Source organism: Alexandromys fortis, unplaced genomic scaffold (assembly GCF_014885135.2).
Source record: "Alexandromys fortis isolate MF-2015 unplaced genomic scaffold, M_Fortis_MF-2015_v1.1 scaffold_26, whole genome shotgun sequence".
Lineage (NCBI taxonomy): Eukaryota > Metazoa > Chordata > Mammalia > Rodentia > Cricetidae > Alexandromys > Alexandromys fortis.
Window position 1 is genome coordinate 6,067,698 of NW_026067894.1, and position 27,366 is coordinate 6,095,063.

Here is a 27,366-nt window from a genome sequence, read left to right on the forward strand (position 1 = left end):
CTCCTCAAGACTTACTCAGCTTGTTTTCCTGTAGAACCCAGGACCATTAACTCAATGGTGGCCCCGCCCACAATGGGCTGGACCTTCCCCATCAATCACTGATTAAGAAAATGCCCTACATACAGGCTTGCCTACACACTGATTTTACGGAGGCATTTTCTTAACTTAGGCTCCCTCCTCTCAGACTTGTGCCAAGTTGATATAAAACCAGACAGCGTACCATGTATGGGACTCTTGCTGTGTCTTCATGTGACAGAAAAGCTGAAGGAGCTAGGACACGCCCACCAACCCCTCATCAGGACCTAATCCAGTTGTAAAGTTCCCAGCTTTTGACTCAGTTGCCTTAGGGGTTAAGTGTCAGCATGTGCGGGCTCTGGAGACATCAGTGGGTAAATTGCATGATGAGTGAACAGGAGGCCCCGAGCGGGGCACGTGCCTCTAATTCCAGCCTGGGGTGGCAGACACAGGAGAAGCCTGAGGTCTCGCTGGCCAGCCAGTCTAGCCAATCAGCGAGCTCCAGGTTCAATGAGCTGCTCCAAGAAATTTAGGTAAGGAGTGATTGAAGAAGACACCCCATGCTGATTTCTGGGCCTTTCCATGTTTGCATGTGCCCACCTACACATGTATGTACTCACACATACACCACACACACACACCACACATAACACACATGCACACACACGCACACACATGCTCACTAACACATACCACATACACAGCCGTGGGTGCTGGCAATCGGACCTGGGTCCTCTGAAAGAGCACCCAGTGCTCTTAGCCACCGAGCCTCGACTCCAACCCCATAATCTGTAAGTTTTATGTTACCCTGTATCCCAGTTGACGTAAGATGTCAAGCCAGAGACGTGCATCCGGTGTATCCACTCTCTGTGGTACCCACCCACTGTGCTCAATGCTCCAGTCCCCTTCACTGTGCTTCCTATTGCTCTAGTGTAGTTGCTGAGGTTGTGAGTCTCTCCGTGAGCCTGCTTTACAAATTAAGCTTTATCACAGGTGTGTAGCACACCAGAGCGTCTGATAGCACCTGAGGTTTCAGGCATCTTCTGGATACGACACCGTCAACTTCACACTTGCAAAAGCAAGCAACTGCATTCCGAAGAGAAAAAACAAAAAGACAGAAGCATCTCGTGATGTTTTAAGCAAGTTTACTATTTCATGTTGGGACGTGGTTCCAGCTTTCCTTGGCTGCACACAGCTCGTGGGTTCCAGCTGGACAGGGCTCTGGGGTCTTGGACCCCTCCCCGGAGGATAAGGTTGGGGAAATGCTGCGGTCACTGTTCTTTGTCATTGCTTGTGAAGCAGGTGACTTGGGGACTCACCTTTCTCTGGGTGGGACAGGGCACAGCAGGCAGAGCTGGAGGTTTTCCAGGTTATAGGGCAGGGGAGGGTTCCCAGGAAAGCCAAGCTCACCCGAGACAAGGAGGAACTTTGACATCCTGCCTTCTAGCAGGACCCAACCCAGCCATAGGCCTGGGATGCCAGGGGAGGAGTGTGTGTGGTGATCCCAGAAGGGCCCCCAGATCGGGGTACCACAGGCTCCTCCTTAGACACTCCTGCTTCTCCCTTGTTTTTTTGTTATGGTTGCCACATGCATAGCTCTGGGAGATGGCAGCCAGTTTATGGCCTTCCATAAAAGCGTCTCCACACCTCTGGGTGCACTGACCAAGTCAGAACAGGCCCGCCGTTCTTTTTACTCATAAACAAAGGAGAGGCAGTTAACCTTTGGTCAGCAATACTGGGTCAGTGACCTCGGAGGGAGGTTAAATATTAATGACATACAGATAAGAGCCCCACCTGTCACCCTGTGCCATTAAGGGAATGAGGCGGGGAAGAGAAGGGGAAACAGGTGAGGACAGTGGAAGGACACAGTGTACTTCTGGAAGGCCACCATGATGCAGATGGAATTTGGTGTTGTGTCTCAGAAATTTGGGGCAAGAAGGTGATAGGGAGGGCACTTATCTCTCAGGAACGCTTTAAGGGGCCCTTTCTTCTCTGTGTTCAGTCAGGCTCAGCCCCCAAGAATTTCAACAGGGTGGAGAGCATCCGCTCGACACAAAAGGCCCTGTGTTTGAGGGCCAACTCCACGGCAAAGCCTTGGGTAGGCCGGGGTCTTGGGTTCCTCCTGGTAAGGCCCCTCTGAGATGGGAGTGGTCTAATGGGCATGGCTTCCTGTCAGCAGAGAGTAAAAGATGCTTCCTGTTCTTGGGTACAGGCACGGGATTAGGGGGCCAGGGTGGCGTTGTACCGCCACGGTATCCTGAGATGGGGCAGACAGGCCTGGGGCTCCCTCCATGCCAAGAAGGCCCTGTGATGGCCTCTGTCCAGACTGCTTCCACCTCCAACCTCAAAGAGAAGGCTCTGTGCCATCTGTTGCCTCTGGGCTTGTTTCCAGAAAGCCCTGTAGAGACTCCTCCTGTCTGCCCTAGATAGCCCAGTCCTTGCCTACGACAGTCTCTTTCCCACGAGAAGACGCCCATGAGCCGACACGAATGGGAGGAGGCCCTCCCTTGTGTTTTCAGATTAAAAAAAAAAATCCTAGCAGAAGACAGTGACCGTGTTTTGGGCCCTGCTACAAAGCACCTCCCAGACATTAATGTCATCCTCGGAAGGAGAACCTGATGATCCCTGTTTCATTGATGAGGAAGCTAAAATCTGAGCTAGCTAATCCACTTGTCATATAGTGGAGAGGCCGGAGTGTGAGCCCAGGCGTGCTGAGATTCTAAAGCCTCTGGGTTTCATGGTCCCAAGTCCCGTTCAAATGCTTTTCTCTGGACCTCTACCTGCAGAAGAGTTTTGTGCGGCACCTCCTTCATCTTATGATGGACGATGGACTAACGGGCCATTCCAGGGTGAAGCCTCCCACAGAAGAGCAAAGAAGGGACTGGCGGCAGGGAGTGAGCCCTTAGCCACACTCTGCCCGGAAGTCTTGCCACAGTGCTGCCTCTGGCCTTGGCGGAAGTGCCGGCTGTGCTGGGCCCCCTGGCTTCCAACCCAAGCTCTTTCAGAGAAGGTGGCTGTCTCACCCTTGGCTAAATTAGGTTAGGGAGCTGGTCAGAAAGCAAGTGAAGATGGGCAGCTTCCGGCCCAATGGCCTAGGAGCTGAGGGGTGGGGTGGCACAGGTCTCCAGGAGGGTCTTCTGCATTACAGCTCCATTTGTCTTACCTGCTGGGCTCGATGGCACAGGCCATTTGAATATGCTGCCCGCCCGTCGTCTCTCCCTTAGAGCCTTCAACGTACATTCGTGTTCCCACTTGGGGCCCAAATCTTCCTTTTGCTGGCTCTCACCAGGGTACCCACCTGAGGCTGGGCCTTAGAGCCTGTGGGTGTGGGGTTGTCAGTGGGGGTCAGGCAGGAGGGTGCCCAGGCCTGCTCGCTTTGATCTCCCTTCAGGATTCCCATTGCACAGTCAGGGCCAAGCCTTTGAAAAGAGAGTCCAGTTCTGTGGGCTGCTCCAGCTCAGACGCTGCAGCACTGGGCTCAGTCTCAGCCTCCAGACCTTCGTCCTTGGGACACACGAGGGAGTCCAGCAGGCCCCAGGGACTTGGTTCCTGGTCGGAGGGGGAACATGAGAGGGAATGGGTGTGCAAAGGGAGGGAGACAGGGTGGCCCTCGATCTGGACCGAGGACAGGAGGGATAATGCCCCCTTCAGGTACCCCGGTGTCTCTGGTTCATCACTGTGCAGTGCCTTAAAGTCAGGCCCTCTGCCTGTGCAAAACCCCAGAGGTGGGGGGAGTGATTTTGGTCTTTTTACCTCCTTGTCAGCCAAGGAGGTGACTCCCTGCAGAGAAAGGTCTCCCGGGAGACAACTTTCAGCAAGTGTGTCTTCGTGGAGCTGACCTTTGGACTTGAGGTGTTTGGGACTGGGGAGGACCTCAGGAGTGGAGTCTTGGCCAGCGTCTTCGCCACACACAGCATAGGAAGCAGCCCAGCTATCCAGAACGCCCTGCGCGTTATAGGTGGAAGGTTGGGTCTTCATCAGCTGCTGTGGCGAGTAGACCAGAGTTTTGGCATCAGAGGCTATCTGAGGTGCATAGGAAGGGGTCTGGACCTCAGTGACAGCCTTTGGGGCATAGGACGGTGGGGACAATGTCTGCTGAGGTGGCACGTTGGTGGGCAGGAGGATGGAGGTATCTGACTGCCCTATGTAGGTGACCTCAGGCAGGCTGTGCCTCTGTGTAGCTCCAGGCGGCTCCCTGGGCCCGGGGATCAACACTTGAGAGTACTGGATGGGCTGAGCGTGACTGCCCGGGCCACGGAGGTCCAAGACAGGGATCAGCACGTGCTCCTGGATGAATCGTAGGGGCTGGAAGGTCAGGACACGCTGGACGTTCTGTGGGAAGACAAGAATCCACCCTTCAGCACATGTCCTGCTTTCTTTTCTTTTTTCCTTATGACATTGTACATGACGCGTGTGCTCATGGGTGCTTGAGTGTGTGTGCACGCACACGCGTGTGGAAGCCAGAGACCGACACCCAGTATCTTTGGTCATTCTTCGTCTTCTATATCAAGGCAGGATATTGATAATGAGCCCAGAGCTCACCCATGTGGTGGGTCTAACTAACCACCTTGATCTGAGAATCCCGTATCTTTGCCTCTAGGGCACTAGATTTATGGGTGGGCCGCCACACCCTCCAAGCACGTACGTGAATTTGGGGATCCTAATTCTGATCTTCATGTTTACATGAAAGCCGTTCCTCCAGTTCCATGTTCTGTTTTGTGATGTGGGTACACAAGACCTCTGTGCAGGTTGTCAAGGCAATGGGGGGTCCATTCAAGATGTATGTAACTCATCCCTGCTCACAGTGTTCCCTCTGAATGCACCCAGCTTCTGAGACAGCTCATGCTAGAGAGGCTGACGTACAAAGAGCTGAGTTTGAGGTGAACCTGGGCTCCATCGTGAGACCGTGTTTTGAAAAACCAAGGCCTACAAGCAAATGGATGCTGTGGTCTGTAAGGTCAAGGTTACACCTGGTAGAGTAACTTAGGATCTCCTTGCTCCAGGTGATTGACAGCCCAGGAAGTAGATGGTCCAGATTTTGGGCTTCCTCAAGGCTGTGGCTTGCATGGCTATGAGGGACTGAGGTGGAAAAGGTTGGTGATGTGGGCAGGACCGGAAGAGGTTGAGAGACAATGGATAGCCAGGACTGTGGCACTATGCAAAATGCCATCTGAGCCCCCCAGATGGAGAGTTGGCTCCAGAGTCACACTGATCAGCCTGAGGCTGTGATGGTGACCTTGCTGCTAGAGCAGAGGCTGGGCCCACAGCCAGGTGGGACCGCTGATGGGATGTGTTGACTCCCTAGGGACTCGGTGCTAAAACTAGGTGTGAGTATTTGAAATTAGAGAGCTCATGTTACAATCTGAAGCCTGATTCTCATGAGAAAAAATAAAAAGTGGCAGTGGGTGGCCTTGCAGGGCAGACCTGGGGCTTTTTGTTTAGTTTTGAATTTTATTGTTGTTGTTTTGAGACAGGGTCTCTCTATGCAGCCCTAGCTGACCTGGAACTTGCTATGTAGCCCAGGCTAGCTTTGAACTTGATCTATAGCCAAGGATGACCTAGTGTTCCTCCTGCTTCCCCTTCTGCGAGTGCTGGGATCACAGTGCTGGGTCTCGTGCATGCAGGGGCAGCACTCTTTCAACTGAGCTGCTTCCCCAGCCCCTGTTACATGTTGTGAGACAGGCTGTGACTCACTCTGTAGCTAAGGATGAGCTTGAAATCCCAATCCCTCTGCCTCCCTGCCTCCATCTACTGAGTGCTGGGATAATCATCCCTCTGCCCGAGTTTTTGATTTATTTCTTTGCCTTTTTTTTTTTTTTTTGATCTTTTTCTTGGTTGGTGGTAAGGGTAGGTTTGTCAGATAAAGTCTCACTATACCTCTCAGTCTGACCTGGACCTTGAGATTCTTCTGTATCAGCAGTACCCGTAGTCCTGGGGTTACATGACCGTACCCACACACTGAACTTTGACTTTCAGTGTTCTGCAGCCTTACAGAGTCCCATTGCTCAGCCCCTGATGTTCCCCAGGACCTGCATTCCCATCTGGCTCTGATGCTTTCAAGCCACTGGGCACCCCCTTTTCAGTCCCACTGCCCGGACCATACACCTTCTTCACACACCCTGAACCTGTTGAACCCTCTTTATAACCCAGCCTGCTTTGAGGCAGAACTTTGCACTGCTCAGGGGCCTCCCCTGTGCTCTGGGCCTTGGAGGGTCTCCCCAAGATACCCTTCTCTAGCCCCAGGTGGGAGACTCACCAGGGAGTTAGGAGGCACGGGTGGCTTGGTGACGTATTTGTAGCCTAGATAGCAGAGCAAGCCGACAAGGAAACCCATGGAGAACAGCACGGCACCGGAGAAGGAGTAGGCCCACGTCCGGTCTGCAGAAGAGGACAGAGGAAGACTGGTGAGGCTTGGAGACCTCTGGGCTCAGTCCTGAGCAAAATCGATGTGACCCTCACAGTTAGGATAAATTCTTCACCACCTTCAAGGGCAAAACGTCTTGCTAGGGATGTAGCTCAGTTGGTGGAGGGCTTGCCCACTCTCCAAAGCCCTGGGCGCACTAGAGCACAGCGGACGCCCTGGACACGTTAGAGCACAGCGGATGCCCTGGACGCACTAGAGCACAGCGGACGCACTAGAGCACTGTGTAAGCAGAGTGCAGGCCTGAAGTCTTGGCATCCAGGAGGCAGAAGTCCAGCGTGAGTTCAAGGCTGTTTTGGCTACGTGAGACCCTGCCTTAAAAACCAAAGTGAGATGTAAGGAAGGCCTCTCTTCTGGTCCCTTTCCTCAGTGTGGTTCCAACTCATACAGCCAAGGGTCTCAACTGCCCGCTGATGTCCCAGCCCACACGGCCAGCTCATTCAGACCCCACATCTAGACACTTTCTGGTCACTCTCTGGACCAAGCGTCTGTATGCTAGCTGATATCTTCCTTTAGCAGGTGAGCCTGGTCAGGACGCAAGCTCTGTTACAGGCACGGGGTCTTCCAAGTGTCTGCTATTTAGAGTGTGCTCTCGAAGGGTTCTAGAGTGGTTCTCAACCCAGGGGTCACACACAGGGGTCAACGAAGACCATCATTTACATGACAATTCATAACAGTAGCAAAATTAGTTATGAAATAGCAGCAGAAATAATCATGGTTGGGGGTCACCACGACATGAGGAGCTATAATTAAGTGTCGTAGCATTGGGGAGGTTGAGAACCACTGAAGGTCCAGACGGATCTGTCACTGTTGCTACGGGCTTCTTCATTGCGTGTGTCAGAGGAAGAGCTTCTGGAAGGAGGGCAGTGAGCAGACAGGGTCCCACTGGCTGGGATCTGAGGGGGTCAGAGGGTAGATTGTCTCTGGCATTGGCGGAGGACCCTGTGGGGCACCGAGCCTCTGAGAAGTGAGAGAGGCAGAGTACTGAGACTCTCTCCCTGTGCTATCCTGTGGTCAGGCTGAGTGGCACTTGTGAAAAGCTGGGGAGGCAGAGGCTGGTGCAAGCTCCGGAGACCAGCTGTTTACATTACCTGGGGTCCTGGCCCCCCCACATCGCCTCCTTTCCTTCATGCCCCAGGCCCCCTGTGGCCCCAGCTGACTTCAGTGAGGGAGTCCATTACCAGATATTGTAGAGATCTCAGAACCTCGACTTCCAGCCTCCTCCAACCTGGGCCATTGGGGGATCTGGGCCAGCCTGAAGTCATGGGCTGGTCCCCTGTCACTGCTACAGTGAATGACGTGAACGCCTCTACACTGTGCCCCGTGTTCGTGGGAAGCCATCACCCTTTGTACCAGGACAAGACGGGAACACAGACATCCTCAGCCTGATAGCTTACATACGTCATTTCACCCATGTGGAGGCAGGGTGAGAAAATGGCAACCTGAAGATGAGGAGCAGGGACCTTAGGGGTCCGTTTTGCTATCAATGAGCTGAGCATCCTCCCTGCTGTGCAGCCCTCTCTGCTCCAGCATCTTCATAACAGTTGCCTGCATGCCCAGGCTCTCCCAGAAAATCACCAGAACACACACGGGGATGCTCTCCTCTTCTAGGGCAACAAGAATGAGGCCCAGAGAGGTTCAGTGACCTGCCCAGGGTATGACAGCTCCCCAGAGGAAGAGTACCGACTCCAGAGCGCATCCCCGCAGTTAATGTACAATTGTGCCTCATTTGTAAAATAAACGAAGTGAGACAACTTTGAGACCCTTTACCCACCGACATGCTGGGATAATATTCTGTAGCTCCCAGGCATCCTGAGGAAATAAAGAGGGGATTCTGGAATCTGGAGAGAGGCCAAACCTAGACTAAGGTCAAGGGAGGGATGGTTCACTCTGGAATGGAGACGTGGAGCAAGCCTGTGATGGAAGGAGCTAGCTGTACGCTAGATTGTAAGGTAGTGGTTAGCGTCAGGCAAAGCTAACTGGGTTCACTGATCAGCTGTGTAGCCATGATAAGTTACTTAACCTCTCTGAGCCAGAGTTCCTCCTGTATAAAATGAGGATTATGCTACCAACATTTTTTTGGGGGGGAGTTGTTTTAAAAATTAAGTAATATATGCAATCATGAAGATGAAAGAATGTATAAAGCATCTGGTATGTCGGCGACAGATTGTTTGTAATTGCTGGAAGGGTTTGTACTATGTTCTTTAAGGAGCAAGCATCTTAGGTCCATTGGCAAGAAACACCCAAGAAAAGCAAGCTTTAGATGAAAGCAGAGATGGTCTCAGGTGAAAGTGGTTATCTCAAGAGGCTGAGGCGGAGGATCAGGAGCTGGGGGCTAGCCTGGGCTACAGAGGGAGACGCTGTCTTAAAACATAACAAGAAAGCCAAATCTAAGCAAAACCTAGTGTGGCATTTGCAAATCAGCTCATATGAGGTCAAGCCCACAGGACGGTGGGTGAGGAGGGGCCCATCGGCTGTCCAGAAGCAGGGTGGGGTGGGGTGCCTGGGGACACGTGAAGCATATCCAGCGAGGTTGGGGTGAAGGTCAAAGATCACATTATACACGCCCCAGCTTGGCATCCACAGAGTGGTTTCTGTTCCTAGCCTCCTGCTTGCCAGGTTCTATTCTGGTACCCGGGTCCCTCACGAAGGAAGGGCATGCCCCGTGCCTGCGGCCAGGGCTGGCTGTCCTCCAGTTATGTCTCTTGCCAGATAATGCCCTGGGATTCAGGCAGAGAAGCCAGCGTTTTGCAGGTTCTGAAGGGCTGAGTTTCCGGACAAAGCTGAGGACCGGGACCATTTTTCACCCAGTGCCTGGCACCGTTGTCCAGTTCCCAAACTGAGTTCTAAGGGAGACTATAGTTGGCGGAAGTCACCAGAACATGATGGGTTCGGGCGGCCCCCAGCCTCAGGTCAACCCCGCCCACTGACGTCACCGTCCTGCTCTACCTAGCAGCTCGAAGCATCACGACTCTTACGACTCTTACGTGCGTCTAACCAAAGAGCAGATGCTCCGCAGTTTTTGTTAGCCTGCTTCCCATTGCTGGGGATGGAACCCCAAACTTGGCCTGTGCTCTGCTACTGAGCCGTAACCCGAGTCCTGAGAATGTGCGAGAGGAAGTGGGCGTGCCTCTGTCTCCCCGAGAAGAAACATGGCAGGTAGAACAGAGTCACTGGCTTTGGGCCTCATTTCCTCCTTCACTTCTTGTGTGACTTTGGGTAAATGATGTTACCATTCTCAACCTGTTTCCTCTTTCCTCTTCTGTAGAATGAAGATGATTAAAGCATCTCCCTCTCCCTCCCTTGCCCCGCCCCGACTGTGTGTGCAGGAGTCACGGTCCCTGGTCTGCTGAGCAGAAATGCAAGCCATTGTTATTGCCATTATAGTTCACCGGCTTGGAAGACACTGAGGATCAGTTTGTCCTTCCTGTCCCCACCCCTGCACACCTCCTCCCTGAGTGTATGTTCCTTGAGTTGATAATTTATATATGCTTTGCCAGAGTTTACACAAAGCTGGGCCAGGGAAAAGAAATCCAGGCGTTGGCTGAGGGCGGTGATTAAACATTCACTAAGTGGACCCATTAGACAGCCGGGCTGTGGATAAACAAAGATCAATCTTAGGACACCGCCAATCTCCAAGGGTTCTCAGAGCCCGGCCAAGCATCCCCTTGGTTACAGGGAGGAAGGAGGGGGTTTAAGCCGGACACTTGGGAATCCTCCCCCATGGCCTCAGTTGAACTCACCAGGCAACGTCTTCACTTGACACACGTAGGGGGCGCTTCTCTTGGACCACATCGGAGCCAGAACTGTGATGGACCCGAGGAACTCTCTGTCGGGAGTCAGGCCAAGGAACTCATATTCTTTCTGTTTGCCTTCAAGGTGCTGAAATGGACAGAGAACCCAGCGTGATTGTGCACACACACCATATGCGTGCGTGCGCACGCGCACACACACGCCCCTCTTCATTCCTCTTCCTGACACTAAGATGACCCCATCAGCCAGCCTGACTGGCCAGCTCGGCTGGTGGCTCTTCATTCTGCTCCCCCATCGTCTTTTATCCTCAATTCAGCCCTCAGGCTCTCTGCACCTTCCTCCTAGCATCTGGTCCGTCACGTCTCACAGCTCTCAGCTGCTGTGGTGACAGGGTGATCCCCGCCACCATCCCTGCCTCTCTCCTGCCACCTCCATCATCACCCCTGCCCTCCCCCCACGCTTATGTCCTCCACCCTTCTGTTCCTCCTGCCCTGCTCTCCCCAGCTGGGCTCTGCAGTATCCCCTGACTGCTCACTCATCTCTGGATTGGTCTCCGTTCACTGGCACATTCTTCTTGGTGCCACCGTGATCTTTCTCCAGAGACTCGGCTGCTCGACCATATTCAGAAGGCAACATCCTGGTCAAACCCCACCTACAGCCCCCGGCTCAGGGCTCTGCCCTCCCCTCATGGCCCCTCCTCTCTTCTCTCTCTGCTTTCTATTTTCTGTATAAGAGGAGCCTTCTCTGACATAGGTTCCTGCCACCACCAATTCTGCCCAAGTACAGGGTGCCAGCCACCCCAGACCGAGTCCTCAGGAGCCGCGAGCCCCAGAGCGAATTCTTCCCTTTAAGCTCTCCCGTCAGGTGCTTTATCATGGCGATGAAAAGCAGTGAATAAAACGACCAAAATGGGAAAAAAATAACTGTCTAAAGGTGCTGGAGAGCAGGCAACAGAGGGAGATGAGGGAGGAATAATGGCGACCAAGTCTTTTATCCTGAAGGCAGACTCCAACCTACACTTTACGGGCGGCTGAAGCCTAGAAGCCATGCCATTTTGATGACCAGAACAACTAGAGGACAGAATCTGGGGTGATCACAATGGCTGGGAAATGAGGGGCAAACCAGAGACGGGGACACTGTGTGGAGGCGGCCCAGGCTCTCTGTGTGAACTCAGCTCTATCTACCCCTGGATGCCTTCGCAAACACACCGCGTGTGTGAGGCAGCCTCCACGCCTCAATGAACGTAAAAGCCTGAAATGGAGACACCTGAGCATGAAGTCCAGCCGAAGTAAAGCCAAAACACCACAGAAAGTTGGGCGTGGTGGCAGTCGGGAGGCAGACATAGGAGAATTGCTGCCAGTTACAAAATAAGTTCCAGGCTAGCCTGGGCTATAGTGGGAGACTTACATACAAACAAACAAACAAACAACAAACTCTCCAAAAGAACAAAGATGAACCAACACCCTTTGGAGGTTATCATACAACCCAGAGTCCCTTCAACGTGGCATTCATAATATCCAGCACACATTACAAAACACCAATGAAAGCAAAAACTGTGACCCAACACGACCAGAGCGTTGGGTGTCACATATAATAATTTTGAATCAGCTGTCAAATTGTGCTCAAGGTTGTAAAAGAAAATAGGTTCATCATAAATGAGGGTGTGCGAGATGGCTCAGTAGGTAAAGGTGCTTGCTGCCAAAATGGGATCTGAGTTCAGTTCCTGGGACCCACATGGAGGAAGGAGAGAACCAAGTCCTGCACATTGTCCTCTGACCTCCACACATGTGCCGTGACATATGCATGCCCCCACACGTGCACACATACACAAACTGCAAAAAGAATACTCTGTCAGAATAGTGTCTGTATAAATGCATTTTAAATATAAAAACACAGGTTGAAGAAAAATGGTTATAGAAAGGCACGAGGACTGGATCGATAGCTCAGACACTAAAAGTTAAGGTTTACAATCAAAACTCTGAGAGTTCGGTTCCCAGCACCCATGTCAGAACCCATCTCCCCAGCTTCTCTTTTGGGGCCTGGAGAGATGGCTCAGTGTTTACGAGCACTCACTGATCTTGCAGAATTCAGGCTCAGAATAATGGCTCACAACCACCCATAATTCCAGTTCCAGAGGACCTGATGCCTTCTTCTGACCAATAGGGGCATCAAGCATGCATGTGATACGCAGACATAAGTGCAGTCCAAACACTCATACACAGTAAATAAACCTTGAAATACATATGCGTGTATATATCACACATATTATAAGGAAACTGGAGTGTTAATATCCATGTCAGAGGAAGTGGACTTCCCCAGGCGACAGAAAGGGGGAATTCTATCACGATTAGAGGCCAGCTTATCAGGAAGATGTAATAACCATGCATGCATATGTTTAATAAGGGTTTCAAGATGCATGAAAGAAAGATACACAGAACTAAGGGGAAATAATAAACTCACATCCCTAGCTGAGGAGTTAGTTCAATTAGTTAAAAGAACAACACAGCCGCCGCTCCCGTGCCCCCCCCAACCCCCGTCAGAAGAGATACAGACGGAGCGCTCCCTTAGCCTCCACTATCTAGTTGATGTTTGTTGAACACACTACCCTGCCCTTCCAAACACACTTATTTTCTTCAGAAGCCAAGCAGATGGCAGGCCATAAAATAAACCTTCATGAGCTTAAAAAGACTAATTCAGATAGAGCAGGCTCACGGACCGCAGGGCAAATCAAATTAGAAATCAGGAACCATAAAATCTTTAGTCCAACCCAAATATTTATCAGGAGCTACTTTGATGACGAGGTAATTTCCCGCTGTTCCCATGACAACTGTAGAATTCCTCTACCACCTGCACCCCACAGTCCTGACAGGTTCCTCCAGCTCGTCTCCACAGTCCCTCCACACCCGAGGTCCTCATGTTTCGCGGCGAAGGAAGAGTCAGTCCCTTGTGGAATGGTCACTCCAATCCAGGTCTCAGCCAGGCAGTGGCAAACTGGGGGGGGGGGGGGCTGATGGGTAATCTCATCAGCTTGATTGAATTGAGAGCCACTTAGGAGACTGCGAAGCTGTCTGGGTGTCTGTGAGGGTGTGTCCAGAGAAGATGGGTTGCTGGGGGTTCTGACCTAACGAATGGATCAATTCCTTGATGGACGTGTAAGCTGATGGCTTCTCTAGAAAGTGGTGAGGGTTGGGGAGTGGTCTTCTGGAGGAAGTCACTGTATGTGTCCCTGAAGCCTGAGTCACGCCCTGGCCTCTTCCCAGGTCCCCTTTCTGTGATCTGCATTGCTCTGCTCTGCCATGCCCCTCCCGCCTTGCCAGCCGACACCTCTGAGACTACTTCTGTTCCTTAAGTTATGTCTGCCAGGGTCCCCAGGAGCTGCACTTCGAGTGATTACTCTGGGAGGTTCTGAAGCCACCGGTCCAAGGCAAGGGCCAGAAAACTGCCTCGTGGCTAAACACTCCAGCCAGAGAGGTCGGCTTTGTGCTTTGGAAAAACACTGTATGGGGTCTTGCTTCTCTTTCTGACCATGGTGCAACAACAAATGGAGGCTTCGCCCACAGCTGCCAGTGGCTCGGCCTCTCTGAGCATGTGTCTTCCCATCTCGAAGATGGAGACGCTAGCTCCCACTCACGAAGCTATGATGAAGGTACATGACTTTCTTGCCTGCCTCAGAAAGTGGCATGGGCCACCCGAGAGTTTTCCACAGTCCCTTAGGTCGTGCCGAGCTGCCGTGCAGCCCCACCTGTTACAATTCTTGTCTTAACCCCTCCCCCACCCACTAGGTTATTCATTCTTTGAGGGATTTTTTTTTCCAGAACTGCAGAGGAGGAAATAAACGTTCACCCAACTGAGTCATGAATTAATGGCACATACTAGGAAGTGTACAAGATCAGATCATTTGCATATTGTCTGCCAGTTGCCGGGCTGACCTGTCCTTAGGACCCGTCTTAAGCCACTCCCTACACACAGTTTCCCCAAACACTTCCAAGCTGACTCCAGGATTTTAATTTCCTTTCTCTGTCATTTTTAGACATTGTCTCACACAGGCCAGGCTGGTGTTGAGAACGGTCCTGAACTCCTCCTGATCCCCCTGCCTCCGCCTCTGAGCTGGATGACAAGCGTACACCACCACACTTTGTTTCTCTGGTTTGGGGAACCAAAACCAGAGCTTTGCACATGCTAGGCAAGGATTCCACCAACGAAGCTACGGCTGCTGCCCCACCACACCAACATTTTCTAAAGGGGGTGAATAACTGGGAGGTGGTGGCCACACCCTTAATCTTGGTTTTTGGGAGGCAGAAGGCAAGCCAGGACTCCAGAATGAGTTCCAGGACAGCCAGGGCTACACAGAGAAACCCTGTCTCAAAAATCAAAAGAGCAAGGAGTGAGAGAAAGAGATAAGGGGGGGGGGGATAGTAATAGAAACATATTGTTCTCTAGGATATAAAGCTTTCTGAACCAGGCCCAGGTACACATGCCTGTAATACTAGTGCTGATGCAGGAGGATTGCTACGAGTTTGTGGTGAGCTCCAGACCATCTTGGATTACAGAGCGATACTCTGCCTCAAACAAACAAACAAATAAACAATGAATACCAACCAATGTACCAAACAAACAAAATGAACCTGGTCCAATAAATATGAAAAGCTTGCCTGTTACAAAATTGAAGCTGTGGCTCAGCAGGACTTGTCAGAACCTTGAACGTGCTAAGGTACATGTGAGCCCAGAGGTGAAGGTCATGGCTCATGACCCCACTAGAAATCTAGAAGCCTCCCAAGGAAGTGCCCTTGCATATAACGCACCACTTTTGCTGAAATCAGTCCAATATTCTTGCAAGGGGAGGGGGCTCATGTGGAGGCACGGGACATGACCTGTATTTACCATTTGGTAGGTGTGGTTGACGTGGAGTTCTAAGCAGTAGAACAGGTCGGGAAAAATCTCCTCCAGGGTTAGCCGGTGACCATCTTCCGAGAGGATGGGCGTGAAGGTGGGGTGGATCAGCATCTGAATGGATCTCACTTTGGGGATACAGGTCACGTCTGGTGGTCTGATGGTGGCTAAGAAGGGGAGAGAGAAAAGCTCAGAACTGTTTGTGGAGCAGCAACTAACTCAATGTGTGAAAAGAGAGGCCTTTGTATGGCTGGTGTCCAAGAGTGAGCCTGCCCAGGGGTGACAGAGAGTGGATGGGAGGTACCCGGTGGGAAGTGCATCTTAGCCCTGGCATCCCCTGGGTGAGTGTGCCTGCAACACTCTTCCCCTTAGTCTGCTGCAAGGACGACTTTGGGTGCATCAATGACAGAGTCTGAATAATACCAGGCCCAATACTATTGCTTCTGCGCCCAAGAGTCACTCTCTCAAGATGGAATTTTCTAAAAAACAATGTGTGTGTGTCTGTGTGTGTATATGTGGAGGCCAGAGGAGGATATTGGGTTTATTCTATATGTGTGGATGTTGCCCCTGCATATTCGTACATGTGATATGTGTGTACCTGGTGCCCAAGGAAACTGAAGAGAGTTTCAGGTCCCCTGAAACTGAGTTCAGATGGTTGTGGGCTGCTATGTGGATGCTGGGAATTGAACCTGGGCCCTCTGCAAGAGCAGCCAGTGCTCTTAATTGCTGAGCTAGCTTGCCAGTCAGAACACTGGGAGGCTTGAGTTAGGTCCTCTCACTGACTGGAAGCTCATCATTTCAAACCGGCTTGGCCCCTGAGCTCCTAGGATCCGCCTGTCTCCACACTGCAGGGATGAGGTCACAGGCAAGACACCAAGTACAACCATGCCTGGATGTTTTTATTTTTACATGGGTGCTGGGGATTCAAACTAAAGCCCTCATAGTTATATAACAAGAGCTGACTGAGGCATGTCACCAGCCCCATGTGCATGTATATATATATATAATTTGGTGATTGCCTGGGCTCTTTTCTCCATGAAAATGTTAAGCACACAATTGTTCATCCAATTTCAGGAGTTTATGCACCCCATTTGCCCTGAATCTAATTTGCAAAAGCCTCACAATTATTTGCTGTCCTCCAAGGTTTAGAACATCATAGCCAAAGGATGTTTGCTCCAGTGGAACTGAAAAGTGGAGCTAGAGCCGGCATGATGGCTGCGCTGGGTAAAGGTGCTTGCCACCAAGTCTAATGATCTGAGTTCAGTCCCTGAGAGCCACGTGATAGAACGAAAGAACAAACTACTGGAAGTTGCCCTCTGACCTCAACACACACAGACACACACAGACATACAGATGGACAGGCACACACAGTCACACACACGGACACACAGATAGACAGACAAACACACAAATCTTAAAAAAGAAGAAAAATGGAGATCAATGTACTCAAAAAGAAAAGGGAATCGGGATTCCACCATCAAGTAGTTTGTTCCATAGCTGTGGGAAACCAGGCTGAGTAAAAATGTTTCATAACAAAAGTTCAGGACACCACGATATGGAAAAAGGGACTTCCAAAACAAGAACATGATAACAGATCAGGAGGCTGAGGCAGAATCTTACCCATCAGATGGGCCTATGTGAGTGTCTGTGGGGTGTTTTCTGGATTGTAATTGATGTAGGAGGTCCAGCCCACTGTGGGTGGAGCCATCCCTAGGCAGACAGGCCTGGGCTGTATGAGAAAATTAGCTGCACGTGAGCCTGTGAGAGCCTGAGAGCAAGCCAGACGGCAGCTTTCCTCCACGGTTTCTGCCTTGTGTCCTTCAGGGATGAACTGTGATCTGGATATGTGAGCCTTAGGTAAGCCCTTGCCTCCCTTCTGGTCGGTGTTTATCACAGCAACGGCAAGCAAACAAGGACACTACTATTTTGAGATTAGTCTGAGCTACAGAGTGATGTCCAAGCCAGGTAGGGCTTCAGACTAAAAGCCTGTTCAAAACACAGGGAACTGTGACTTCGTAAGTCAGTTGACGTCGCCACGTGCTTCGTGTGCATAGGGTCTGGCACCTGGTATTCATTCATTTGTTCATTCATTCATTCATTCATTCAGTGGGTATATATGGAGCCTCTTCCATGTACCGTGCACTCCACTAATGGCACGGAACATAGTCGGTTCCGAAGACTGTCCTGGAGTGCACGCTTTTGTCGGGGAGGTTAACAATACACATATAAGCCAACACAGTCTTTGCTAGTTGTGGCCTGAGCTGAGAAGACTACGTGAACAGTGCCCAGGGTCTCTCAGTGTCTGTGGGGATTGGTTTTGGATTGCCTCACAAATGCATCAATCCATAGTTCTTAGTCCATTGTGTAGAGAGGCCCAGTACTGTGCTCAACCTAAATGCGTCCTCTGTCGACTGTTAACAGAAAATGGCAAATACTATGTAAACAGATGTGTGTCGCAAGAAGAATGTGGGCAGGCTATGCCGATGCAATATTTTTTCCAAATATTTTTCAGTTTCATTTGGTTGAATCAGGGGGTCACTGTGACGGGGAATAAGTAAAGATAAAGGATAAATAAAGATCTCAGCTGGCTTTGACCGGCTGAGATCAGGTGGCCAGGGCTGGATGCAGGGACTCTCTTCGGAGCCTATGCTGAGTTAAGCCCCCAGACCCGGGGAGGAGTGGAGGCACTGAGGCAGGAGCCAGCAGAGAACGAGACCCATTGAATATAGAGTTTCAACCGTGGGCTGAGCAAAGGCAGGACTGGCGTGGCCAAGGGAGGAATTGAATCTTATCTAAGATTTACCAGCAAAGGAAGAAATGGAGGGCTTTACATCCTGAGAGGATGAGCAAGAGGTACCAAGAGAGTGGAGACATGAATCAGGAGCTCCTGATGTGGTGGTGGGGCTTCCTCAAACCTAGGAAGTTCTGAGCAGAGGTAGAGAAACACCTCCTGGGTTGTGCCCTGGCCCTGTAATAACCTCTGAAAGCCAGAGACTTGCCGGGACCCCATCCACTCTCTTCACTCCAAATGCACCGCCATCCTCTCCGCATCCTCCAGATGTGCAGGCTAGCCTGGCCCCTCCCCTAAGACATGCTTCTCCCCTTCCTGAAGTGAGCAGACACCCTCCCTTACTGTGTTGCTGTGGGCTGAAGCGGCCACTTCTCTTTTCTTGACTTCCTGGGTTCACAGCTGTGACCTGGGCATAGTAAAATTCGGTGAGGTTGCCCGTCTCCAGAGTTAGGTTGCAGGACTTCCGGGTGATCTGTTGGCAGCCTGCCTTGGGCAGCCACACTGTTTCTCCATACCTGTATGTGAGGGCAGGCAGGGCACACAGTGAATGAATCGCTCCGCTAGGCCTGTGGTTTCATGATGATAAGGGCATCTGGTGTTTACCCAGTATCAAGGCTGTCTGTGTGGACACTGAGGTCAGCTCTCACAACAACGGTCCTTATAGGTAAGTGTGTGTGTTGTGCTCAAGAGAGGAAACTGTACTCAGAGGAGAAAACCGTGGCAGTGTTTGAAGGGAACACGTGATGGCCAGACCAAACCCTGCCATCTTGAGTGCAACCCGGCCCCTTTTTCCAAACCTGTGAGCCCTAATTCACAGGCTCAGAGACAGAGGCTCAGAGACAGGGTGCAACTTGCCACATGTTGAAGTGGCAGGGCCAAGAAAGAACCTGGGCCTTGTGAATGGGCTGAAGCTAGACCCAGGCAGGAGGCATGGCTGAAGCTTCTGAGGACCAAGACTCACCCATGACAACCAGCTATTAGATTAGAACTTCACTACACAGCGGGCATGCGTACTGGTAATGTCATTACCCACCCTTAACAAATGGGGAAACTAAGGCTCCCCTGACTGCCCAAGGCTACGCGGTTGGAGCTGGCTCTCACGCGGAGAGTCTGACTCTACTGCCTGTACCTCTGGTTGTATGTAAGAGAGCAGAGCTTGGTCTGTGTGGGGTCATTGGGAGTTGGGGGTATCCTGGAAGTGCTGCAGAGCAGGGTCATGAGGGGGTCGGTTTGGATGAGATACCTGCCTCTTATACTCCACGCTGTAGACCGTGTCCGGGGTACTTTTGGGTCCAGCCTCCCATATCAAGATGTTTTCAAAGTTGCTGGACTGGAATTTCACATTTCGAAGGAGAACAGACTTGTCCCCAGCAGTGTGAGCTGCAGGAGGCAGGAGCGGAGTGAGCCAGTGGGTTTGCAGACTGAGGACCCCTCCCCCCACCTTCATTCTCCAACACTGCTCCCTGCTTTGTGAGCCACGGTTCACCCTCCACGACATCCGCCATTTAAGTGTTCGGGTCACTGTCTTCTAAGATTATTCCCTCCCCTGCGCAGCTGTCACGACTACCTAATTCTAGAACGTTTTCATGATCCACAAAAGAAACTACATCTTTGGTGGTCGCAGCCCATTCCCCCTCCCCCCCTCACCCTCGCTGCCCCAGTTCCTGGTAATCACAAATCTGTTTTATTTTTCTTAGGGCTTTCCAGTTCTGGATTTTCAAGTCCTTTACGCCCTGGCTTTCCCCCCGTGTCTGGCTTCTTTCCCTTAGCAGGGCTGTCAAGTTTCATCCACAGCATGCATTAGTATTTGTCTATTTTTTATGATTGGATAATATTCCACTGTATGGATATACCATATTTTGTTTATCTACCGCCGGTTGATGGACATTTGCATTTACAGTTTTTACATTTTTCCACTATTTTGAACAATGCTGATGTGACCATTTGTGTGTGAAAAAAAAATTAAGTGGACATGGGTTTCTAATTCCCTTGGGTGTGCATGTGGAGTGGATACAATTTCATATATAATTCTCTTGGGTACATATCTTGGTAGCTCTATCTTTAACTTTATTGATCTATCCATCATTGATTGATCGATCGATCAATCGACCTACCTACCTATTCATTTCTCTTCTGCAGTGCTGAGGATGGACCCCACAGTCTCAGACGTTGGTAGGAGAGCACTCTGCCGCCGAGGCTCAGCCTTTATTCTTAGCTCTTGAGGGAATTATCACGAGGTTTCCTAAAGCGGCTACCGTGCATTGAATTTTACCCCCACCCCCAGCAGCAGCCGAGCGGTCAGACTTCCTTACACCTTGTGAATATTTACTATCTCGTTCACTATTCAACACCGAGGGGTGGCATCCTTAACCTGACTTTAGAGTCCTCCAGGTAAAAGCCCCAAGACAACACGTGTCCGAAGTCAACCACTCCACACAGTGGTGGAGAAGGTATTGTGAATTCTTTTCATGTCAGCCCCCACCTGCTAGCCATGTTGCCTCTGTGGACAGCAAAGATACCGTCTACACCGACACCTTACAGGGAGCAGGATGCTGACATACAGGCAGGTCACCATGGGGGAAATTGTTTAAGCAATTTGATCTCGTTTCCTTAAGGCTCGAGCAGGGACAATTTGACTTAGCAACAGACAAGGATGACAACAGCCGCAGCTGACGCTCGGGAAGGGTGCGCCAGCTGCTGGCCGCCAGCCCAAGCCTCTCCATGCACTGAACACTCACCCTATGGGACGGTGACTACTGCTGCTCCCATTTCATGAATGAGAACAACTGAGGCTCATCCAGGGCTATAGACCAGTGCCTCAGCTAGCATCTGACAGGGTCCCAGGGCTACGTGGTCTGTGAAGGAGACCAGCACTTCATAGGACTCTGCCTGGCCTGAGGGGAAGGGAGGGGCTGGGAAAGCAGGAATCTGTGTGGGGAGCAATGTCCTCCTCCACCTCTGCTAACCGGGGACGCCAGAGTCCTGGGAGGAGACCAGTTCAAGGAAGATGGGAGGAGAGAGAAGGACAGAAGACAGTGTGAGGAATTTGGACAGGTGCTGGGGGTGTAGCTCAGAGACAGAACAGGGCTGAACAGGCTTGAGGCCCTGGCTTCAACCCCTAGTCCCCTAAACCACAACCCCAAGCCCAAACAGAATCTGTCTGTCCATTAATGTTTCCAGCTCAGGCTTTTTGCTCAGCTTTAGGCAAGGAAAAGACCAGGCAGGCCTGGGTCCCCAGGGAGACCAGGGAGGGAATTGCTGCCTCAGAAGCAATGTTCCTGTCAGTAAAGAGCCTGTGGCTTACAGACCCTTCCCCTCAGTCCTGACCCCGCCTGTGGTGAGAAGAAGGGGCAGACGGTGGCAGCAGAGCCGCTCTGGCTCAGACATATGAGAACAGCCTGGTTGGCGAGGGTGGGAAACGAACAGGTGTGGGGTTTGAGTGGAGGCCTTGAGGACATATATCTTTCTCGTGTCTAGGCCTTCCTCCCCCACACCTGACTATGAGCAGGCAGAGGGCTTGAAGGGAGGATTTCTGTAGCCCAAGTCTACAGAGTTCTTTCGAGAGGCATCTATACATTGCAGGGGTGAGGGTGGGCAGACGACAGGAACAGCCCGTCCCTGTTACTGCAGGTCCCCTGGTCACACCTCCCTGCATCTGGGTCAGCCTGGGTCAGCAGCTGTGGCAATCTTTGTTTTCCAGGCTTCCCGAAAGCCCAGACAGTGGGACCTTGGGGACAGTGTCCGAGTGTTCCCAGTGTGGTGGCTGTGTTGCTGAGCCCCGAGGTATGACTAACAGTTTGATTGCATCCTGGGCTGGGCAGATTTGAGGCCAGTTCTAGAGTTCTCTGATGGAGCTGGGTCGGAGGCTGGGACGAGAGACCAGCAGAAGTATTACAGACTTAAGCAGTGGCTTCTGGGGGGACATGGGGTGAGCCCCATCATGGAGAGAGGGTAGATATGAGAGAAGGCTAGGGTTTGAGGAGCAGGCAGCTACTGGGGACAGTCCTGGATGTCTGGGCTGGGAGAGGCTGGGAGCACCTCAAAAAAAAAGAATTAAAGGGAAGCAGGGGTGGCGAGGACCTGAAGTGGGCTTCCTGACATGGGCAGAGCCCCTCCTAATTTAGGGGTCCGATGAGGCTTCTCTCTCTCCTCTTCTTTCCCCTTTAAATAATCCATCTGCTCCCCCCCCCTCCCCGCCAGTGCCATTCCTAGACTTCCTGGTTGAAGGTTGAAAGTCTACAATTGTGAAACCTGGGGAAAGGAGGAGATGTATAGTGGGAAGTCTGGCTGTCTGGCCACTTTATAAAAGACAGGTTTCACATTTGTGTGGAAAAACAATGTATCAGTTGGCGCTTGGCAGGGGAGCTAAGGAAAAACGCACAGTGGACGTCCACAGTGACCTGGAGCCAGCCTGAGAGCTGGGGTGGGAGCCTGTGTCTGCGGCTAATATTAGGCACTGGTCACCTCAGGCTTCTATCCGTTCCCCCACTCCCTTAAAGTGTTGGGAGAGCCACAGCTCCACACCACAATTTGTTGGATGTACGAGAACATGCTTTGGGGACTAGGGGGATGCTGCTTCGAATCTATATAGCCCATCACAGGCAGGGCTGTGGAGAAGTCCTGCTGATGCTAAGGGACCATCTGTACTGTTTGGAGAGAGGAGCCAGAGCATTTGTCTCTTTAGAGACCGAATTCTGCACTATGCTGGACCACTTCTTCCATCATACCTGAGCTCCGACTTCTGAGAGAGAATCCTTGGGTTCCATTTCAGGAGAACAGACCAAGCCCACATCTCATGTGAAGCTCTCACAGGTATGAACCCCGACACTCACTTTCTCGGACTCCACAGTGATAGTCCTTAGTCTAGTTTCTATGGGCACCCTGGCACATTAGTGCAGCCCACCTGACCACTCTTGGGAGGAAAGTACTTTTTCTGGTCCATCCAGAGTGGCCTGAGGGGACAAGGACAGAGACAGTGACCTAACTCCTGCTTTGTCTAGCCTGTTGTCCCCTTCTTGGTCAGAAGCTGAACATGAGGTGTCAGCCACCCCCAGGCCAAGACTCTATCTACTGGGGGGTGAGGGCTCAGCACCCCCGGTTCAGACAGCTGGCCAATGCCTGCATAAGTGAAGGTCAATTGAGTCCCTTCAGGAAGCCACGGTCTAGGATACTCTATTGTCCCCTCCGGCTACCTGGAGTAGGCCATCTCTGTCTCCAGGAAAACCCAACTCCCAGTCCAGTGCCAGCGAGGAAGAAAATGAAACTTGGGGCACGAGGAGGCCAATGTGCTCCCTGGCTGTTTCCGGAGGGGAATTTGAGGACAGGTTAGGAAGCACTCACCAGCTAGGGATCCCACAGCTAGGACGGTCATGGTCAGTAGTGTCTTCATCGGCTCCCGCCAATGGCCCCTTTGGGCCTCGGCTCTGGACCCTGCAAGGAGGCTGGGCTCTGTGTGTGTGTGTGTGTGTGTGTGTGTGTCAAGTCTTGCCGCTTTGGCAGCTGACTCCGCCCGGCATAGGGCGGGGAGAGGAGAGCAGAGTGAGCTCTAGGCAGGGGTACAAAGGTGCCTAGCCTCGTGCTGAGGAATTCTAGGACCTGGGTGAGATCCAAGGGAGGTTCCCTTCTTGAGTGCAGAGGAGGCACCGGCAGCAGAAGGGCTTGTTTATCTGGTCTGATGACTGATTCATCCCAGGGCCCCTGGTGGTGTATCAGTGAGCTCAGAGTTGGGAAAGGCAAAGCCGAAGTATGTTCTTATCAGACAGCAATCAAAGCCTGCCCCCGGTGCATATCACTGCCCTAATAATTCCATTATAAGAGGATTTATCCTGAGGAAAAGACCAGGACAAATGAGGGGCCAAACCAGGGCATTCTCCGGCAATGGCTCCTTGGCTGCGCTCTGACCAAACAAGGAGGAAATGCAGGGAGCTAGATGCTCCTTAACCTGCACCTATCCTGGCCCCTCAGGCTGAGCAGTGCACTTGGAACAGCCTCCTCCTGGCAGGGCTGCTGAGGTGGGAAGCCCAGGCAATCTTGAACTTGAATCTTGGATGAAGAATCTCTAAAAAGTAGGGGGAAATTGGAGCGGAGATGACTCAGTGGGCTGCGTGTTTTCAAGCAAGCAGAAAGACCTGCGTTCAGACCCCGCAACCTCAGAGACGCAGGATGGACATGGGTGGACACGAAGGTCCAACGTCTGTGGTCCCTGCACTCCTCTGGGTGGATGGGAGACAGAGATAGGAGGATGTCTGGACACTGGTGGCCCAGATAGCCTGCAGATGCAGCAGTGGGCAACAAGAGATGCTGTCTCAAAGAAAACTGAGTGCAGATGCTGAGGCTGTCCTCCAGCCACCACACGTATGCAGGCTCCCACTCGCAGACATGCACGTGCACCGCAGAGAAAAAGCAATACTAGCACAGGGGATTCTTTCGGCTGCCTTGGAGAGGCCACGGTCCAGCAGGATATAGGCCTTTAGGTTGGGGCGGTGAAGACTGCAATGCCTCCCCCAGCTCTGGACCACGAAGAGCGGTCCTGGACAGCAGTGTCCATGGAAATGAAGATGGACGTCGTGGTAACCAAGGTTTGCTCGAGTGGTTAGGAATGTTTGTTTCCTCTGGCTGGGCCCCAGTGATGATGGGAGATGTCTATTTGGACTACATTTAGGGTGCACATGATAAAGGACCCTGCCCTGTAGCACATTTGCCTGGTCCCGTTACCAACTGCTGACCGAGCGGGTCAAAACCAGCCACCTCACATGAGAATGTGGTAAATTACGTTGAGCTGTGCCCTCAGCCCTGGGATTGGGGTTTTAGATGGAATGGGCTCTGATATATAGATTTGTGTTTCATTTTCTTTTCTTTTTTTATTTTTTCTTTTCTGAGACAAGGTTTCTCTGTGTAGCTTTGGAGCCTGTCCTGGTACTTGCTCTACAGACTAGACTGATTTTGATCTCACAGAGATCCACCTGCCTCGGCCTCGCAAGTACTGGGATTAAAGGTGTGTGCCACTACCACCTGGCTATTTTCTTTTCAGTGTTATAATTTAGCATTGAACCTCTGCTAAAGTTATCTAACCCGAGAGCCAGATGTCAATTATTTGTAGAAATTACGTTCCTCAGATTTGGCAGCTTCCTCCTGATAGGCGGAGTTCATTGGGGGGTTACTGGAGGAATCAGGAATGTCCCGCTCACTGTGACCCCATTTGGGTGGCACCTCATCAGTGATGAAGTCTCTTCTGGGGGCTTCCAACTTAGTTTTCCCCACTCTGTCATGTGACTAGCCCTAGTATTGTCTTAATTTGTTTTTTATGCTGTGATAACGCCATGGCTAAAAGCACCTCGGGAAAGGATTTACTTAGCTTACAGGTTACAATCCAACATTGAGGAAAGCTAAGACAGGGATTCACACAGGCCGGGATTCTGGAGGCAGGAGCTGACAGAGGCCATGGAGGAGGGCTGCTTATTGGCTTGCTCTTCATGCCTGGCTCAGCCTGCTTTGCTATAGAACCCAGCACCCTGCTGTCCAGAAGTGGCACTGGCCACAGTGAGCAGGGCCCTCTCATACCAACTATTGATGAAGAAACTGTTCTTCAGCACAGTCTGATGGAGCTGTTTCTCGCTTGAGGGTCCCTCTTCTCAAAGGACCCTACTTTATGTCAAGTTGACAGAAACAAGCAACAGATACAAACCCAAAACCACAAAACCAAAAAGCAGCTGGGCAGCACAGGCACCACAGTCCCTGCCGTCTTCCCTGTGCACGGAAGGCTGGAATAGCAGCACCCTTCTGTGGGGACGCTGGCTGCTTCCCAGTTGTGACTGGGCCCACAGCCTCCTGACCCTTGAGTACCAATCCTTTTGTAGTAAAGTCCCTTGGAAATGGGCCCTGGTGGAGAAGGGGGCTCTAATGACTTTAGGGACAAGCTGGAGCGGGAAGACTACATCCAGAGAGCTGGGTTACAAAGTAACAAGAAGGGGCACATGGTGAGAGGAGACAGTGGTGGACCAAGGTGATTGGCCAAGAGGACAAGCTGCAGCCACACCAGTTCTGTGGATAGGAAGACTTTCCTTGGGGTTCCTGGGTGCAGGAAAGGAAGGAGCCTTGTGATGGGCTATTTGTCCACTGTGTACAGATCTATTGCTGTGATTGGTATAATAACCAGCTGAATGGTCAATAGCTAGGCAGGAGGTATAAGCGGGACTTCCAGACAGAGAGAATTCTGGGAGAAGAAAGGCAGAGTTGCCAGTCAGATGCGAAGAAAGCAGGATGGACCATATGGTGATGAGGTAACAAGTCTCATGAAAGAACATGGGTTAATTTAAGTTATAAGACCTAGTTAGGAGCCAATGTCAGCTAAGGCCGAACTTCCATAATGAATAAGTCTCCATGTCATTATTTGTGGGTTGTCAGTCCCGACGAGAAAGTTCTACTGCAGAACCTGACCAGGTCCTCTAGCTGTGACTGACTAGGTCCTCACAGGAATGGAGGGGACGCGTCCTAGTTAGCATCAGCTGTGGGCTTGTCACAGCCTAGAATCATCTGAGGGTGTTGACGTTGAAGGATGGCTCAGATCAGATTGGCCTGCAGCCAAGTCTGTGAGAGATTGTTTTGGTTGACGATTGAGAGAGGAAAGCCCAGCCCACTGTGGGCGGTGCCTTCCTAGGCAGGTGGGCCTCGACTGCGGGAGAAGGCTCCCTGAGCACGAGCCGGGGAGCAGAGAGCAGCAGAGAGCAGCACTCAGTCGGGACTTCAGTGGTGGACTGGGACCTGGAAGTAATGCTTTCTTCCCCAGGCTGTTTTTGGTCATCGTGTTTATCACAGCAGCAGAAGGCAAACTAGAACAGAAAATAAGATGCTCAGGAATCTGGGGGCTGCCACAGTGACTCCGCAGGGAACGGCATTTGCTGCCTAGCCAAATGCCTGAGTAGGATCCCCGGGACTTAAAGGGTGGAAGGAAAGAACCAACCCCCAGAAGTTGTCTACTGAACTCCACACTCAGGTGCCACACCACACACAGCCCCCACAAACAAACAAACAAATAATGTAATTTAAAAATAAATTGGATACATTACTTTGTGTGTTTGTGTGAGAGAAAGAGATATAGGAAAAGGCAAGGGCAGAAACACACAGAGACCCAGACAGAGAGAGAGAGAGAGAGAGAGAGAGAGAGAGAAGAATCCCACAAGAGCAAGAGGATGCTCTATGTCTCCGGCTTTGGTTAAATGAATAACAATGTTTCCATCTAAAGTAAAACATGGGGATTAATCCTGAGCGTCAGCTTCATTGGATTTAGACGCACTGTAATGGCTGAATAGGAATGGCCCCCACAGTCTCATCTATTTGAATGCTTAGTCACTAGGGAGTGGAACTCTTTGATAGGATTAGAAGGTTAAGGAGGTGTGGCATTGTTGGAGGAAGTGTGCCCCTGGGAGTGGGTTTTGAGCTTTCAAAAACTCATGCCAGGCCCAGACCCCTCTCCACATACTCATTCTCTCTCTTTCTC

At 51.5% G+C, this 27,366-nt stretch overlaps 1 protein-coding gene across 2 annotated transcripts; it reads right to left on the reverse strand.

Moving 5' to 3' along the window:
- Positions 1 to 1,143: 1,143 nt before the first annotated feature.
- On the reverse strand, positions 1,144 to 23,444 carry Il22ra1 (interleukin 22 receptor subunit alpha 1). 2 transcript variants are annotated; one of them, XM_050153543.1, is made up of 7 exons: positions 23,211 to 23,437; positions 19,118 to 19,250; positions 18,213 to 18,385; positions 15,071 to 15,246; positions 10,180 to 10,318; positions 6,272 to 6,393; positions 1,144 to 4,347 (listed from the first exon to the last, which is right to left on the reverse strand). In XM_050153543.1, the coding sequence occupies exons 1-7, from the start codon at positions 23,257 to 23,259 to the stop codon at positions 3,403 to 3,405; spliced, it is 1,737 nt and encodes a 578-aa protein (XP_050009500.1). In that variant the 5' UTR covers positions 23,260 to 23,437; the 3' UTR covers positions 1,144 to 3,402. The 2 variants fall into 2 exon arrangements, with proteins under 2 accessions (XP_050009500.1, XP_050009511.1); XM_050153554.1 differs by lacking the exons at positions 18,213 to 18,385; positions 19,118 to 19,250 and having other exon boundaries at positions 23,211 to 23,444.
- Between the last annotated feature and the right edge of the window lie 3,922 nt (positions 23,445 to 27,366).